General features: G+C 48.3%; 1 protein-coding gene across 1 annotated transcript in view; it reads left to right on the top strand.

The window, feature by feature from the left end:
- The first annotated feature begins 3,850 nt into the window (after window positions 1-3,850).
- AMN (amnion associated transmembrane protein) overlaps window positions 3,851-18,350 on the top strand; it is a 47,857-nt gene continuing 33,357 nt past the window's right edge. Inside the window, exons 1-3 of the mRNA XM_005285924.4 lie at window positions 3,851-4,002; window positions 9,349-9,467; window positions 9,554-9,598. Of these exons, the coding sequence (XP_005285981.2) occupies window positions 3,960-4,002; window positions 9,349-9,467; window positions 9,554-9,598 (207 nt within the window). The 5' untranslated portion in view covers window positions 3,851-3,959. The remainder of the gene's footprint in view (window positions 4,003-9,348; window positions 9,468-9,553; window positions 9,599-18,350) is intronic.

The following is an 18,350-nucleotide window of genomic DNA, read 5'->3' on the forward strand; positions in this document are numbered from 1 at the left end:
TAATACAGGCCACAGAACTTCCTTGACTTAATTCCTGTTTGAACTAGAGGAGATTTTTTAGAAAAATATACATTCTTGATTTAAAATTTTCCAATGGTAAATCATTCAGTGGTTAGTCACTCTCACTGTTAAAAATTTGCACCTTGTTTCTGGTCTGAATTTGTCTCACTTCAACTTCTTCCAGCCATTGGATCATGTTATACCTTTCTCTGTTAGAATGAAGAGAACTCTGTTAACACATTTCTGTTCCAGTGTAGGTGCTCCCAGCTCGGCCAATTAAGCGGTTGGGGCAGCACCTGAGGGCTATCGAATCCCAATCAGGAGTCAGAGCAGACTGAATCCGTCAGGAGCTGAGAGCTGCTGCACACACAGAAGATGGTTCCTGGGAGAGGGCTGAAGGTGGGAGAGGTTTGCTGGCTGGCATCCCCGAGCCAGAGCTGGAGAGGGCTTGAAGGCAGGAGGAGCAGCAGAGGAGTTGCCGACTGACTCTAAGCCAACAGCTAAAGCCGAGGACCAGAGAGGGCTGAAGGCAGGGGGAGTGGCGGAGGGGCTTACCTCCTGACTTCTACTTGCTGGAGAGCTAGACCCTGAGGAACAATGAGAGGGCCAGGGGAAGTGAGGATGCCCTCTGGCAAGGCTGCTCCCAGCAGAGAGGCTGTGGGTGTTCCCGCTAGGAAGAGTGGGGTTGCATCCCAGAAGAAAAGGCTGGAGTGGCTGTCCCAGCAGAGGGCAGAAGAGGACAGACAAGGAGCCTATCTGTGATGGAAGACACTAAGGTGTGGTGAGAACAAGGACTTTATGCACTGGGGTGATATTGGACTATATCTTGGTAGTTTTGTTATGTTTCGTTAATAAACTATATTGATGGAGTAGAGGACAAGCTTGCATGGAGTTACCAGGCCCCAAGAAGGAAACTGAGGTGAGGGGCCACTTGCAGGGCTGCGGCTGCCCCACGGCCACAAGGAGAGACCAGGGAGGAGGCCATTCCTTTACATCCACCATGAATCCCAAGCTTTTTTCAGAGTCACTGCTTCCCAGAGGGTGTCCCCCATCTTGTAAGTATGGCCTACATTCTTTGTTCTTAGATGTGCACAAGCACATCCTCCTCTTCCAGCTACTGAGCAGACCTGCCATAGGGGAATGGAGGGCGTGAGCCCTGTCCTTCCCACATCCCCAATTTCCTATATGTTTTTTCTTGGTAAGGCACGTGTTCCTTTTGAGTGGCTAGTAAAGGGTTTGCCAAGGATCTGGGGGATGCTGTCCAGAGCTGCTAGGAAATGGGACCATGGAAATTCTTCCAAGTGTAGTGATGGTGGAATGTCCCCAAATTAGCTGCTCTTAGCTGCCAAAGCTGCAGGCCTACATCTCGTGGGCTGCCAGAGCTGGTGCTTGCGAGAGGGAGCAGTGAGTGCTACTGCAGCTCATGTGGCCCCCCACACCTGTTTCATAGCACTGCGGTTATATGAAGCCCTCAGAAACATTTCTCATACTTGTGAGTCTGGATCTAGCTCTAGAGGAGGGAGGTAGAGGTGAGAGAGGCAGGTTTCCCACAAATCTTCTCCCACTAGAGGAAAGAAAGCAGCAAACTGGGATAGTCAGCACCAGAGCAAGTCTTGGACACAGCCACTGTGGCATGTCCACTAGTGAAGACGAGGCCTTCGAGTGGGTTGAAGTGGGTATCCAGAACTATGTGTTGCAGCACACACATACCCAAACAAAAGCCTGACTGGGACCTCATCCCCCAGCCAGACATGGTGACGCATGGCCTGACAGGAACCTCATCCCACCCACAGCTGGACATGCTGACACGTAGCCAGACGACCTCATCCCACACCAGACCACCCACAGCTGGACATGCTGACACACAGATTGACAGTGACTTCATCCCACAGCCAGACACGCTGATACATGGCCTGACGGGGACCTCATCTCACTCACAGCTGGACATACTGACACATGGCCTGTCAGGGACCTCATCCCATCCGTGGTCAGACACACTGACGCACGGCCTGACAGGGACTTCATCCCACAGCTGGACATGCTGACGCACAGCCTGACAGGGACCCCATCCCGCCCACATCCGGATATGTTGACACGTGGCCTGACAGAGACCTCATCCCATAGCCAGGTACTCTGATGCACGGCCTGACAAGGACCTCATCCCACGCATGGCCGGACATGCTGATGCACAGCCTGACAGGGACACCATCCCACACTTGCCATACTGACATACAGCCTGACACAGATCTCCCCTCACCCACAGGCGGACACGCTGACACACCCTGGCACAGACCTCCCATCTCCACCCACAGCCTGACATGCTGACTCATGCCCTGACACAGGCCTCTCCCCCCACTCAGCTAGACACACTGACACACACCTCTCCTTCCCAGTTTAACCAGCCATACGAACAAACCTTCCTACACTCCACCCTATACAGAAACATACACATAGTCCTACATGCCCACCCACTCATACATGCCAACTGATCAAGGTCCATAGTTAGGGTTACCATACCAGATTTTCCCGGACATGTCTGGCTTTTTGGGCCTCAAATCCCCGTCCAGGAGGAAATCCCAAAAAGCCGGGAAAATAGGGAGGGGGGGGATTGTGGGGCTTGGGTCCGGGCCGGAGCCACTGGGGCCGGCGGTGCTCGGCCGGGGGCTGGGGCCGCTGGGGCTGGCGGTGCTCGGTCGGGGGCCAGGGCCGGGCTGGGGCCGCTCGGCCAAAACCGGGGCCCGAGCCAAGCCGGGCGGGAGACAGCGGGGCCAGAGCCTCTTGGCCTGGGCTGGCCGGCCACTGGAGGGAGCCACTCCAGCTTACCTGCTGCCTCTCTGTTTCAGGCTTCCCGCGAACATTTGATTCATGGGAAGGAGGGGAGGGGGAGGAGCAGGGGGGCAGAGCGTTCAGGGGAGGGGGCAGAGTTGGAGCGGGGACTTTGGGGAAGGGGTGGGGGTGGGGAAGGGATGGAGTTGGGGCGGGGCCGGGGCCCTGTGGAGTGTCCTCCTTTTTTAAAATTAAAATATGGTAACCCTACCATAGTAGCACATACCCTCATGCATGTCAACAGTTCAGTGCAGAGAGACACAGCAACCAAGACCCTCTGACAGACACAGAATGCCTCTGTGCACACCTTAACACAAACACCTAGGTGTAGCCATCCTGAGATGCCCCAACCCTCTGCCTCTCTGGGATTGTGTGTGCTTCTAGGGCATTCAGAGAGAGACAAATTGTTGTGAGGAAATACGTTCCTCCTCCTGCATTTGCTCATATTACAGCCTGTTACTCCCTTTGACCCCTGACTGCCTGTCCAAGACTGTGCTGGGATAGAAAAGAAGCCATAACTGTTCAGATAATGAGAAAATCAGTTGATGTCCAAAGTCCAATTACAAGCCATGTCTGTGAGCTGCTTTCTTCCCAGGACGCTAATTGAAAACACATTGACACTACTATTAGGAATTATAAGATAAGAGGCATTTTGGAGTGGAGAATGACATACAATAATAACACTTAGCACTTGTACCGTGCTTTACCTCTGCAAAGCTCTTTACAGACAGTCAGCCTAAGAATCTTCAACCACACTAAGGTGGGGAAACTGAGGCATAGAGAGACCACTTGCCAAAGAGCCTACAACGAGGCAGTGCAGAGCTGAGACTGGAACTCTGGAGCCCTGACTCCCCATCCCCTGCTTTCACTATTGCATCACGCTCCATGCAGGTTAAAGCAACACTGTGAAAAAATCGGTGAGCTTTGATGAGATGTTAAAAATAACCTGGTCTCTGAGACTGGACAAGTCTCCATGTAAATGAGTTGTATCCCAAAGCATCATAGTTCTCCAGTCTTCTCCCAATGCTTCTGCTCCCCTACACATTCTCAAGTGTGTGAAGCATCATGTGACACTGGCTAGTCCAAAGTTCATTAGAGGGCTGGGAAGGAATGTTTTAGCAGCGGACTGCGAAATGAAGGGTCTGTTTTTCCTCCTCCTTCTCGTGCAGCTCCTTGGTGAGTAATGACAGGACCTGTCTGAGAATGGAGAATGAGGGCAAAATGGCTTTTTCCATTTCAGGCTTTAGGTAATGTGGAATAAAGCCACGGACTCTGCACTTGGTGACGTATTTCTAATGCAAGTGGAAAAACTCATTTTCAAATGGGCGAAGAAAGAGCGGCTGGGCTGTGATTTGCATCTTCTGTTCACTGCACCTCTGCTGCTTGCGTTTCTCGGCTCTTTTTATTTAAGGCTCTGAAGAGTCATCTTCTGTTGAATATGCATATGTATTTAACATTCAGAGACCATGATTCCTCAGCAAAAGGATTGATTAAACAGTCAAGTGATGTTGATATAGAGGCAAAAGGTTCATTAATGCAATACTGTGGTGCATAGTTAAAGTCAGGAATTGCATAAACGGAGGCTGCAACAGTTTGGTTAACTTGGCTGCATTGCACAGCTTGGGGCCAGATCCTCAGCTGTGTAATTCAGCCTTACTTTGTTGAAAGCAAGGAAACTATGCCGATTTACCGCAGCTTAGGATATGTCTGTATGTTTTATGGTACTGGGTATTATACACTTTATAAGGTAAGCTTCATATCTCCAGCAAAACAGGGATAGAACTGACTACATATATGCAATGGAATGAACTTATGCCTTCTGTTAGAACTTTAACCTTTCCTTTTCCTGACTCTGGGGAATTTTAACTTGGCAGTTGTAGCATTGCATTAACAGTTTTTTGTATTTAATTTTGTAGGTTTTTCATCTTAAAAGAAAAAGATAAAACAAAAAATTGCCCATGTTTAGGTTTCAGTTCAGTAAGGTTCTTACGCACATGCCCAATTTAAAACTTGTGAGTTTGTTCTATTGGTTCGGAGTCTCATTACACTGCTCTGGCAATGTAAAGGGGTCTTAAAATGGATTAAAACATTTGCCTAATTTAAGGCTCCTTCACAACCTTAAATCAGACTCATGCCTGTTTGCTTCAATTAGACTACTTGTGTGCTTTGTTAGGCATGTGTGTACGGCCCTTGCTGAACCAGGGCCTTCATAATGTTAGCATTGGAATGGTCCCAGTTTGGCTTTGGAATTCACACTGCATTGAAGGGGGGAGGGAGTGAATTCTCCATATTACTGCCACTATGGTGTGGCTGCAAACCCCCTACTTCAAGGCTGTGTTAGCAGGGCAGCAGCATATCTGTTTCCGATGCAGCCCTCCCCATGTAAAGGACAGAAACATTTTCATTTTAATGATGGTGTGACAGTTCTTGGGGTACCTGGGACTGTAAGTCACCTTGTTTCTCACACACACACACACACACACACACACACACACACACACACACACACTGACCCCGCCTCCGGCATGAGGGAGTCATGTCTGCGCTAGCTCCTTAACACCGCCAGCACGTCAGCCTCTCAAGCTCACTCTTCTGGTAGGGTTACCGTATGTCCAGGTTTCCCCCGGACATGTCCGGCTTTTGGGTCTTTAAATAGCCGTCCGGGGGGGGGATTTGTAAAAAGCTAAAAATGTCCCAAAAGACCCAAAAGCGGCTGACAGGGCAGCCGCGCTGGCGGAAAGCAGTACCGGGAGCAGTATGGAGCGGCCGCGAGAGGTGGGTGCGGGCAGCCCAGCTCCCCTCGCCCGCCACGGGACGCGGGCTCTTCTGCAGCACTGCCCGCCGTGGGGCTGGGGCTCTCCTGGGGCTCTGCCCTGCACACGCCCAGCACCTGCAGGGTTGCTCCTGCCTCCCCGGGCTGGCCCCAGATCCCCTCCCCCGGGGGGTTGGGGTCCTGCTGCGGCTTGCGCCCCTCTGCCTCCTTCGCGGGGCAGGCAGCCCCAGGGGGTTGAGGCCGTGCCGCCCCTTCCCCAGCTTCCCCCTCCAGCAGCCCCCGCACTGCCCTGCCGGGCCTGTTCAGCCCTCGGCGCCACCTGGTCCTGTCCTGCCTCAAGCAATCCGCCCCTACCGTGGGGCAGCCCGGCCCTGGGGGGCTGGGGGAACCGCAGCAAAGCACCACACTTAGCTGGTGCAGGAGACGAGCGGGGCTCTCAGCCCAGGCTCCAGCATCAGCCTGCAGCGGGGAGCGGAGCCACACCCGCCGGCTCGGCTCAGCCTGGCCCCACTCTTAAAGGGAGACGGACCTGGGCTCGGCCTGGCCCGGGGCACGTGGGGTGTCACCTCACCCCCCTGCCTGGGGATCCCGGCGAGGGGGGTGCTCGGCACCGTAGCTCCCCCCGCAACCCCCATAGTCAGCTTCTCTGCAGGCAAAGCTTGGACTATAGAAAGCATATGGGAGGAGAGCTTCAGGAGCTGCAGCTGAGGCAGTGAGGAACAGCCCGGAGCCGCCGGGGCCAGAGCCTCTTGGCCAGCCACTGGAGGGAGCCGCTCAGTCGGGGGAGCCGGACTGGACCGTGCCTCTTCGCGCCCCCCTCGCCGCCACCGCCGCCCCCCCAGCTTACCTGCTGCCTGCCTGTTTCAGGCTTCCCGCGAACATTTGAAAAGTGGTTAGAATTTTTAACCATGAGAAAAGTGCAAATTTATTTTTACCGTCCAGTAACTCATATGATTGAAACCATTTTACTCAGAATGTTGTCAGTTGTCAATCTTCAGACAGAGACCAACCTTAGAAAATGTTAGCACCAAAGGAGAATGTTTAAAAAATGTTGTACAAAAACAGGAGATCGGAATGGAAACTATCTTGTAACCTTTTCTATGACAGAGGCTCTCATTTGATCATGCTAATTTCTGGAGTGAGATACACTTTCTAAACATCCCATTTTTATCATTAAAAGATCCACATGAGTATTGTTGGATGGGCAGGTGGGTCAGGCTCGGGTCCTGACTTTGAACCATCATTCCTTAAACTCATCCTCTCAATCCACAACAGACAGAGGGACAGAGACAGAGTGAGACATGCATATTGCTACACTAGTGACTTTTGCTGGCTGATGGAAGGGTTATACTGATCAGAGCAAATGCTTGTGACTGTGTCTATAGTAGTTTAAAAATATGGGGGGTATGGAGATGGTTGAGAAGCGGGCTAGTAAAAATGTCAGGAATTCACCAAATTCTTGCAGGATCAGACAATGTGCGACAATTCCCACACAAAGGATTAAACCAAGTCAATGCTCTGTGTCACAAATGCATGTACAGTGGGTCACACAGAATCCAACAGTAGATATACGAAGAGTGGCCTGATCTGAATTACTGTGTGAACTCCATTTATATACACACTTGATAAGACAAACTTCATTTTCATCTGGTTTGGCTGGTGACTGCCTGTGACTGTTTTGTCCACTGTGGCAAGCACATCTCCCTCTTCTGTTACCTTGGCCTCCCTCCTCCCCCCACTACCTTGCTTGTCTATTTAGTCACCCTTTCCATGTTGTTTAAATTGTAGACTATGGGGCAGGGACTGTGTTTGTGTTTGTACAGTACAATGGGGCCCTAATCCCCATAGAAATAAATAATTAATTTTAACACACCGGTATCTGGTAGTGCAACATTCTCATTTACCACCTGGAGGCCTTGTACATGCACAGACAGTGCTTCTCTCACAGCCATCAGTGATCCGCTGCCACATGTTAATCACAGCATTGAAAATGTCCCCTGTGCTCACTGATCACAGAGAAGGGAGGATTTTGACATTGCTTAATTTAAGACCTACACGCAAGCTATGATGCTTTTTTGCTCCTATGTAGAAAATTCCGTCTCTGGCATATAGAGGCAGAAGGATGCTCTAAGTCTCAGATAAGTCTCTTTAAATCTATCCCAGCAGAATGAAGCAGGCTGCGTTTAATTTAATCAGGGCCAGGCAGGATGGTTGAATACTGCAGATCTGGTGTGTATATAAACATTGGTTCAAATTCCCAACCGCTGCCTGGTACAACCATTGTCATGCTCCTTTGAATTTGCTATGCACAATCATTAGTGCAAACAGGTTTGTGTTTGCACAAGTGTTTAGGGACTGGCTATTCTTCCTACAATTCCCATATTCATTTGCAAGGCAGAGGACTTGTGGCGAGACAAGTGTGTTTGTTTGTCTTGTGTAGGAAAAGTCTAGGAGTAGAAACAATATCATGTGACTTAGCTGACCACATGCCTTGAGTAATGAATAATAGTGAAGAGTCCAAATGAGTTGTTTGCAAACAAACCATAAACTGAGGCTGGTTCAGCCAGATTATTTGGCTAATGTTTAGAAATCACCAATCCTCCTCTCTCTCACCAATGGCAGTTGGTCCAATAAAAGCTTTACCTCACTCACCTTGTCTCTAATATCTTGGGACCCACATGGCTACAACAACACGGCCTAGGCATCACTAAGGCATCTGCAGAAGAGTCAGTTCATAAAAGAAAGGCAACAGCTACATTTGTCAGGTAGTTTATCCACGCTGAATAATTGGGCCAACTTCCTCATCTTTTACTATGGCATTTTGACAGCCACTCTAGACGGTATTGATTGTTCACAAGTGCTTGAGTCACCATGAGATCCAGTTGCTAAATTAGACCTTGTCTACAAAGGAAAGTTGTACACTGCATTAGCTATACTACCGTACTGCCTAGCACGCTGACTCTTGGTACTCTCCAGTCTGTCTGCATCCCTCTGTTGTCTCTTGTCTTTATAAATAATAAAAAATACAGGTATAAAGGTGCTTTGGCTGTAGCAGTGTAGCTATTCCTGTATGGGGCGAAGAATAAGCGTTACCAGTATAATGGCTTGTTTACACTTAAAACTCTTCTGCAGCACTGCTGTACCACTACCTATGCTGACAGCAAGGGTTCTCCTGATGGCATAGGCACTCCATCTCCCCCAAGAGGTGGTAGCTAGGCCGACGGAAGAAGTCTTCCATTGACTTAGCACTGTCTACTCGGGAACTTAGGTTCGCTTAACAACTTTGCTCAGGGGTGTGCATTTTTCAAACTCATGGGGTGGGGGAGGGGCCTGAATCATGGTGTTTTGAATGCTTTGGGTTGGCAGTCCAGAGGCGCTGCACTGGAGAAGGCTCTTACACCAGCAGTGCGTAGGTTGCAAACCAGTGGCAAAGTCAGCAAGTTGATGAGCATTTTGCCTGAGTAAGATCTGAGGAACAGCTGACATGACTGGGCCCTCCAGTTCCAGTCTGAGACACTGGCAGCTCATTTCTTTGCTGAGTGTTGTTTATCTTTGTGTGACTGTATTAACTCATTCTGGGAGGAGTTTGGGGGCTATACAGGGCCGGATCCTCAGCTGTTAGTTCCTGTAGCTCCATTGACCTCAATAGAGCTACAGTAACATACACTATCTGGCCCACAGCGTGTCTGGAAATTGCTGTGTAGAAACAGAATAGAATTGAATTCCATTTCTTTCTTTGCCTCGCCTAGCTGCTTCGATTGCTGTGTACAAACAATGGATTCCGAACACCAATTTTGAAAATGCTTCCAACTGGGATAAAGACAGAATCCCGTGTGCTAATGATGTGGTCCTTTTCAAGAGTAATCAGGTATTTGATTTTCAAAATAGCATTCATTTGGGCCAGTCTCTACCTGCTTGTAGAAAATGCCCTCAGCTTTTTTGCATTTCTTGCAGGAGATCTCGGTCTTCGTCCAGTCAACTCACTCTCTGACAGACATGGTAAGGACATGTACTGCAGCACCAAATGTGGTGGTGATGAATGCTGTCAAAAATATGAGACAGGGCCAGCTAAGTGACACAAGGACTGCCGCAGTGCAGGATACCTGAGTTCCCTAGCCGCTTCTGGTGTCTCATCCGATGACCTGGCTGGCTCAGGTGTGTTTTCACAGGCAGCTGGAGTCATGGGGGGTGGGTGGACCCCCCTTCGGGGAGGCTAGCCCCCTGGCCCTGCTCCTTCCTCCCAAGGCCCAAACTCCTGTGGCCAGAGCCCTGAGCCCTCCTTCCCGCCTGCCATGGTTGGAGCCCTGAGCCCACCCACTCCCGCTCCCCCCACACCTGGAGGAGCCCCGGCAGGCCCGAGCCCCTCTCTGCCCCCTCCTCCCCACACCTCCATGGCTGGAGGAGCCCCAGGTTGGTCCCAGCTGCGCCTGGCCCCAGCCATACCTTCCAAGACCCAGAGCCACTCGGTGGGAAAAACAAAAGCTCTTCTCAAAGAACGCTGAGCTTTTTATATGCACCATGCAGGTTCCAGGGTGGCTGAGGAGGTGGTATCTGCTTCTCAGCTTCCCAGGTTCATCAGTAATGTCTCTGGAGTCCAGGGAGAACCTCCTCAGCTTAGCCTCCCCTGGCCTATTATATCTACCACCTATGGTTGGAGTTTTTCTGGGAAGGCCAGGGTGGGTGAAGTGTTACAGAACAGCCCCATATTGGTTGTTTTTGGAACTGTGTCGGTGCTGTTCTCCAAGGAAGCCATTCATTGTCCAGGCTGAGCAAATAGCGCTCTTCTTGTTTCCATGGGGAGAAAAATGCTGGTTCTGACTTGCACCACAGTCACCCCAGGATAACCAGACATATTAATGTACTTCATGGGGGGTGGTACCAGAGCTGGTGGGAGGGGAGGCATTTGGAAAGAAATCAAATTATCCTCCAATGCAACACTGTGGTGGCGGCGTATGTAGGAGGGATCAGGCCAAGGCTCTGGGGCTGAGGGCTCCTCCATGGTGAAGGTTGTACCTTGAAGGTGTGCTCAGTTCTGGGCATCCACATCTCAGAGAGATAGCAGTAACCTGGAGGGAGGGCAGAAAAAAGCATCAATATTGGCTCTGGGGGTGAAGGGAGGAACCAGCACAGAACGCGGTATTTATACAGGAGCTTGAGCAAGTGAATGAATAAGATCCAGTGCTGGGAAGTTCTGAGTTCCTTCATCTTCCACTCACTCCCGTGGCAGCTGAGAGCACGCATGCCTTCTGGGAGAGCATTTGAAGGGCATAAAAACAGCAGGGGGTTGTAACGGAGTGTCATGGGATCAGGTGAAACAAAGGAGAAGTTAAGATGGCCACAAGGGAAAAAATCCTGTTGGCAAAATAATATTAACAATAACAATTTTGGTGCATGAGGCCCCATATACTGTAGCGTTCTAGTTCGTAACGAAAGCTACCAAGCGAAAACACCATCAAGTCCTCAAACAGATCTGAGAACTGCTGTATGGTGCCAAAAAAATCGATGGAATAGCCTCCCTGAGGGAAGCAGTGGAAGCCCTATCACTTGAGTTAGAGCTCGTTGTCCGTCTAGTCACTGACTTCCATGGGGACTACCCATGTGCATAGAGCTAAGCAGGTACTGTAGTGCTTGGCTGGATCAGGGCCATAGTGAGAAGTGTGGTATAAGAACTATATCATCAGGGCCACAGACACCAGTGTGCCTTTCCTGTCTGGCTCTCTGCCCACTCTGTGGTAGTTCCAGGTTATCCTATCACCGCTGAGCACCATTTAAAAACTGACAGGACAGAGAGAGATGGAGGATACGCTGTAGGGAGCACTAGCGTTTGCAGGGGGATGAAGTAGGCAGCTTAATGGGTCTTTCCTGTTTTTTATTTCTTGTCAATGAGAGGCTCTTCAGGATGTCAGAGGTGCTCCATACTCAAGGAGAGGTATGAACTCTCAGTTGGCACTTTTCATTCATTCAAAAATATCATGCTTAGCTAATGTCCCAAATCTTTTCCCCTCACTTCACTAAGCTCTCTTTGAATAGTGACCATTTTTAGAGGGTTTCAAAAATGTATCATGTAGGGAGGAAATGGGAGTTTAAAGCAAATTGTGTGATGTGTGCACCGCCCTGGCAGGCAGCCAGATATTCCTGTTAACCGCGATCATGTCACACGAAAGTCAGTCTGGCTTGATTTCTGTGCAAAGAACATTTGCTCATGGAAATGGCAGCTGAGGTTGCCATGGTGACCTGATTTTTCTAGCTGTCCTTATACCTATTATAATTGGATTTGTTTGGGGCAATTCTAATGTACCCATCACCTTAGAGTCCAGGCCCTAGGATTTTCACCCAGATGTGATCTAGTTGTGACAGAATTGTCCTTGCCATTTTTTTATTTTTAGCTGCCATAAGTACTTTGAAAACTGTCCTTGGCCACTTTCCTTTTTGTGTGTGTGTCACTGTATCCAAATAGGCCCTATAAAATGTTGGACTATAATTTGAACAAGCTGCCTAAACTACTGATCGCTTTGGTGCTTTAATAACACAGAGTGCCACATTTAACTCGTCTACAAATGCTTGGCGGAATTATCATCTATCTATCTATCTAAACTATAAAATATGGAATTTGTAAATGATGTGAATATTAGCAGGAAAAAATGTGTATATGAAATATGTACCAATATAATTGTTAAAGGATGTGAAATTTACTAGAAAAAAATAAGTGCCAAATATCGGTTCAGTAGATTTTATTTTGTTTACTGATTAATGGATAATATTTATAAAGTACTTTGCAATCCACTGTTGAAAGTGCATAACTGCAAAGTATTTATTATTATTCATTATGGCATTAGCCTTTCAAAAAGAAGCTTAACAGCTAAGATTTAAAAAAACCTAAGACAGACCATATCTCCTGAGCAAAAAATAGACAGACATCATAAAAGCTTAATACAAATAACAACTTCATCTGTAATGGAATAGGAATTCTGTCTTACCTGAAGGACTTATGAGGGAACATTGACGTACCAGAATTCTACAGCAACTAAGAAAGGGTCAAGTTATTCAAGCAGACTGAAGAAACTGTTACCTGGCCTGGGTACTGATCTAAGCATCACATTGTGCTATGGTTTTTAAGCAGAACTTGCCATTTGAAATTAATGCTGCAGTTGTGCTTAAAAATAAATAGGCTGCTGCAGACCTCAGTAACTAGTTCATGTCTAAGAGGCAGGTTTGTCCCTTGCCACGCGTAGGCGTTAGGTGGGGAGGATTTAGAGTGGTAAATATAACTCATCTCGCCGACAGAGCAGCTTTTCCCTCATGTCTATTACATCTTTATCAATATACATGATGGAGGGCTTGATCCTGCAACGTGCTGAGCACCCTCAAGTGCCCGTGGAAGCTAATGGGAGTTGAGGATGCTGCGCCCTCCCAGAATCAGACCCTTAACTAGCTGCTAGCTTTGCTGCTGTGACGTCAGACCCTTAGTCCCAGCCTGACTCCCAAACCTCCTCCCCGCTCCCTTAGTTTGCACCCCAGAGGATGTGTCTGGCATCAGCTGACGGGAGCTCTGCTATGAGAATCTCAGCTGAAGATTTCATTCTTGCCATGCTCTGAGGGATTTTATGTCTAATTACGGCGCTGAACCTCCTCAGCTTTAGACAATTATTTTGCAGCATATTATATAGGCTTCTAATGCATGGGAATGTGCTGAAGTCATTTAGCCTCAGAATTTATGTTTTATAGGATTTTTGTGAGATAGGAACCCAAAGCGAAAGCCCTCAATCTTCGGGGAAGTTGGGATCCTCAGCTAAATCCAAAGTCCTCTGCTTAGGTCCCTTTCTGTGAAATGGACCCCGATTGGAACAACTGGCTCTGAATTTTGCCTTTTGTATCTGATGGCTATAAAGTGGGTCCAGACACTCTCCAGATCTAACCCCATGAAAAGACTTAAGTCATGCCAAATCAGAGTGCCAAGTTATTACTTTTTAACATTAACATGGCACCACGGATGTACGTGGTACTTTAAAGATGTGGTACAAGACTCCAACCTTGCCCGGAAGAATTTACAGTCAAAACCCACTACAAAATATATGGGGTCGGATCCTCAGCTGGTGTGAATTGTCACAGCTCCTTTGACTTCAACAATTTACAACAGCTAAAGGTCCACCTCAGGGCCCTTTGCATACTGACCCAAGTGCTGCTGCTGTAAAACAGGGTGTCTATAAACAACGAGACTGACAGCAGGCCCCCAATCAGCCACCATATATAATGCAGACCATTCATTTGGTCAAAGTGTAACAGACATAAAGATTTACACTATATTGATCAGACCAAGTTTTCTAGGTTTCTGGTTCAGCTCAGCTCTCTCCATGTGTGGTAGGTGGGTTTCTGTTCTTTGTTCTTTGTCACCAGGTGATAAAAATAATGCCAAGGTTCAGGATTTTTTTAAAATCAAGGAATTGATCTGCCCCCTCACTCCTGGGAATGGCCTGAAATTTGGTGACTGGGTCATCAGAAAAATTGATTTTCAGGATTAGAGAGAAAAGCAGAAATGTGCCTTTTTAGACTGTATCCTCAATATTTCTGTGAAATTAATCACATAAATCAGCAGGACTACATTAAGCTTTTGAGTCTCCATGGAGACGCTATACAGCCTTTGGCCAAAGAAGTGGCCGTCACATACCGTACAATCAAAGGGCGAAATTCAGATAAGGGACTTAAGCTCCTATTGACTTGAGTGATTTCAATGGGAATTAGGCACCTAAATACCTCTGAGGATCTGGATCTTATAGATCTCGTCCCTGCAAGTTTTCCACATCTTCATTCTCCATTTTCCTTTTCTTACTTCCATCCTATTTGTTCTACTTGTCTCCTAGGTCTTACCCCTTTTCAGATATTTTGTAGACAGTTGTCATGCCCATAGTCTTAGCGTAGTAGACAAGCTAATTCTCACTATTTAGCTCTTTTTATGTTTCCTCAGAAATCAGTCCCTTCATCCCTCTGATCATTTTTGCTGTTCATCTCTGAATTCTCATCAGTTTCTCTACATCTTTTTGACACTGAGGCACTCAGAACTGACTGCAGTGTTCCAGGGGTGCTCCCAGTTTATGGCCATTGGTGGTGTCCTGCCTGTCCACATGGGAATACACAGCATGACAAAACCTTGGTGCTGTGTGTGTGTGTGTGTGTACAAGGTAGTGTTGAAGGGCTAAATAGGATATGGAGGTTATCATTTTTTGTTTTGATAGCCAATTCTGGATTTTGTAGAGAATCAATGTAACTCAATATTCCAGCCGGCTCTGCAATGACATTTAGCTGTGATGCAGGGAGAGAAAGTGTGCTCTCCTTATTCAGCTAGAATCTTAAAAACAGGAACTTATTTTATGCTCTTGGGGTTAAAAAAAAATCAATGTGTAAAAGCCTGCTGCATCTCTTTGGAACTGTCCTCAGTGCTGTCACTCATAGGAGCCACCTGTCAAAATCTCACTCCACACATTAATCTGCCCTGGATCTAGCCCAGGTTTAACAAAGCCCATAAACTGGCTGTGCGTGACAGTCTAACGGGAGCTGAGCAGAAGCTGGCTGTTGCAATTTACCTCAGAGAATACAGGATTCACCCTCTGCATTGTCGGCCATGAGGTACTCAATATACATAAAACTTGGTATCCTATAGGCTGTGCTCGAAGGGCTTGCTCTGGCAAGATGCTGAGTGCCTTCAGCTCCCAAAGATCAGCTTCTGAGCTGGGCCCCGTGAACATGCTGGGAGTTTGGAGGACTCGGCACCTGGCAGAACTGGGCCCTTTCTTGTACAAGTCAGTAATTTGGACAGAAGCCAAATTTGGGTTGTTAGTGGATCAGAATCTGGTTCTAGGTCACCACTTCAAATCCAGACTAGGGGTACAATTTTCAAAAGTACCTAAGTGATTTAGGAGCCATTTTCAAAAAGGGCTTGAGCACTTAGGGCACTAAAAGGCAGTATTTCAAAGTTATTGCGGCACCTAAAGATGTGGTAGGCGCCTAGTGGGATTTTCCAGAAGTACTGAGGTGCCCAGCGCCTATTGAAATCAATGGGAATTAGGTGCCTAGGCGCTTTTGAAAATCCCACCAGGCACCTATTGCATCTTTAGGTGCCTAAATACCATTGAAAATTTGGCCCTTAGGCGCCTACATCTCAATGAATGTCAATGGGACTTAGTCACCAAGGTCACTTAGGTGCTTTCAAAGATTTTACCCTCGGTTTGTACTGGCTGGAAGTTGTTCCGATCTGATGGCTGCTCAGTAGCGCACTGAAACTGAGTTCTGTAGCCTCAGATCAGTTCCCAGTGGATCGGAGGCCAGATCTGAAGAATCACCACCTCAGCTGGAGCGGAATGGCTTGGATGGTGATGCTGCCCACACCGAGAACAAGGACTAACTGGACAATGGAGACTGAACTGCGTGCTCCCCTCAGGAATGGGCCCTCTAGGAGAGGGCTGAGGCGCGTTGGCCAGAGAGGCTTGCAGTGCTGCTGCCCACATCGGCCATTTGGTCTCCAAGGCCACTCCCAAATCTGTCAAGCAACTGTGCAGCCATTCTATTGACATGGCTGGAGTAGCCCTGTGTGCCCCTAATGGAGCCCTATTGTGGGGAGGGGGCAGAGACCATGCAATGATGGCTTTTCTGGCTCCATCCCCATCCTTAACCGTGCTCCACCCCCTGTCCTGCAGCCAGCCCCCCCATCTGCCTGATCTGCCCCACACATCCGTGGCAACCACCTGGAATCCTTCCCCTTCCTTTGTGCAGTGGAACGGCCTTGGGCCTGTGGCCTTGGGGATCCCTTGTGAACATATGGTTATTTTTGTAACTGTCTCCCCCCGCAGCGAGTGAAATGGGGCAGCGCCTGCCTGCGGCTGGTGGAACGTGCACCGCTGAACGTGGGTACTGATGAAGAAGCTCTGCAGATGTAAACAAGGGGGTTATTGCAGCATCAGCCAATCTATGCAGGTCGTCTCTCTCCTCACTCTGTTATGTGAAAGGAGAAGAGTGGCCATAGCAACCTCCGCATTGGTAGCTTACGGAGGCTGCTGCTGAGTGCCCAGGCTCGTCTGTGAAACACACATTCCCTGGTTAATGTGCCTTGCACACGTACGCCTCAATAATGCGGTAAGGACAAGATGTGCATGTGAACCCTAGCGCACTGATCCTCCTTAAAAGTGCGGGAATGAATGCTGATCCTCATGCGCCGCACAATCCTGCAGAGAGAGGGGAAAGAAAGATGTTTAAAAACCAGTCGCGTTGCCTGCATGCAACTGGGAATTAGCATTCTAACCCTGGACTCGCTCTCCAACATCTGTGCCACCGCTGTCTGAGTCAGATGTCAGCGTTGCAAATGGCGTCTAGTACTGCCAATCTCATGCAGGCGCTTTGCTATTCAGGCTGGCGGGTGAAACAAGCACACAAACGCGCAGGATTGCTGGTGTGCAAAGTGCTCATCTCCCCGGGTTATATTTGTAGTCACCTAATTGTAAGAGCAGAATGTACTAAGCTTTGCAGCAGGACACTCCTCTGTTTCTGGTAGAGGTTGATCTTGAAATGCCAACTGCTCTCCTGGGGCCTGGTTCTAATGAATTGCAATGTTTCACACTAGTCCTAGGCACTGTCGGTCCCTTAGCTTCTGAAACAGCAGGAGTGCTGGCTAAATATACAGAGAGGAAGGGCGATTTTCCCTGTGATGCAGGTGGAAATCTGTGCATGTCAAAGGGTATCTTAGGAACCTGTGTGTTATGTATCTATATGTGCATAAAATTACAGGGCCAAATCAAACACAATTCCCATTGACTCCTGGTGAATGTGAGAAAGGACTGCAATCAAAGCCTGTGAGGTCATGCAGCCCAACCCCTCCTGGAGCATGGCTGTTCCCTACAAAACAGTTCCTAGTGAGGAGCTTTTCAGATACCATCATTTCCTGTTACTCTTGGGAACAGCAACAGACTAGAGCAAAACAAAACTCTGTTTAGATTTCTTACACTGTATAGGAGAAGCCTTCTCAAGGGCAAAATAGCATGTTAGGCCATGTCTACACTACAGCTGTTACAGTGGCAGCGTTCCAGAGCAGCACCTGTGTCCCTGTAGCAGCTGTCGCGTAGACGCTTCCTGTATCCATAGAATGGGTTTTTCCATTGATGTAGTTAATCCAGCTTTCCGAGAGGCAATAAAAACAATTCATACTAGGGTCTCGCACGTAAACTCTTCAGCACAGGGACTTTGGCTTTATTTGCCTGTCACCACGGACAAACTTATTCTGCTATGTAAAGAAATATACATACTGCTGTGAGGCCTACAAAAGACTTGACAGTGGCTAGATAGCTGGTGTGATGAGACCACTGCCTATCATGCTGATCAATACTCTAGAAACGATGATGTTGAGATGCATGCAGTGTCAAGATGGTCAAATGGTTGGACACTCTGTGATAGAAAATGAAATAAGGTTGTGAGGGACCTAATGCAGGTTGCCCGAGTTGAAGAAAAGTTGAGGGAGGCTAGGCTACATTGGTATGGATGTGACCATGGAGACCTGAGAGTGATATTGGTTAGGATGGCCCTTGCGATGGTCATGGTGGACAGAAGACAATCAAGGGGAAAGCCAAAGACTTGGTACGTGGACCAGATATCAGTGGATCTTAGAGAGATCAATTTGCATGACAGCCAGGTATGTAATCATGTGTGTTAGAAAAAGGCTACAAAAGTCACTGAGCCTGAATAGGGAAGTGGTAAGAAAGAAGAAGAGATT

This window comes from Chrysemys picta, chromosome 4, assembly GCF_011386835.1.
Source record: "Chrysemys picta bellii isolate R12L10 chromosome 4, ASM1138683v2, whole genome shotgun sequence".
Lineage (NCBI taxonomy): Eukaryota > Metazoa > Chordata > Testudines > Emydidae > Chrysemys > Chrysemys picta.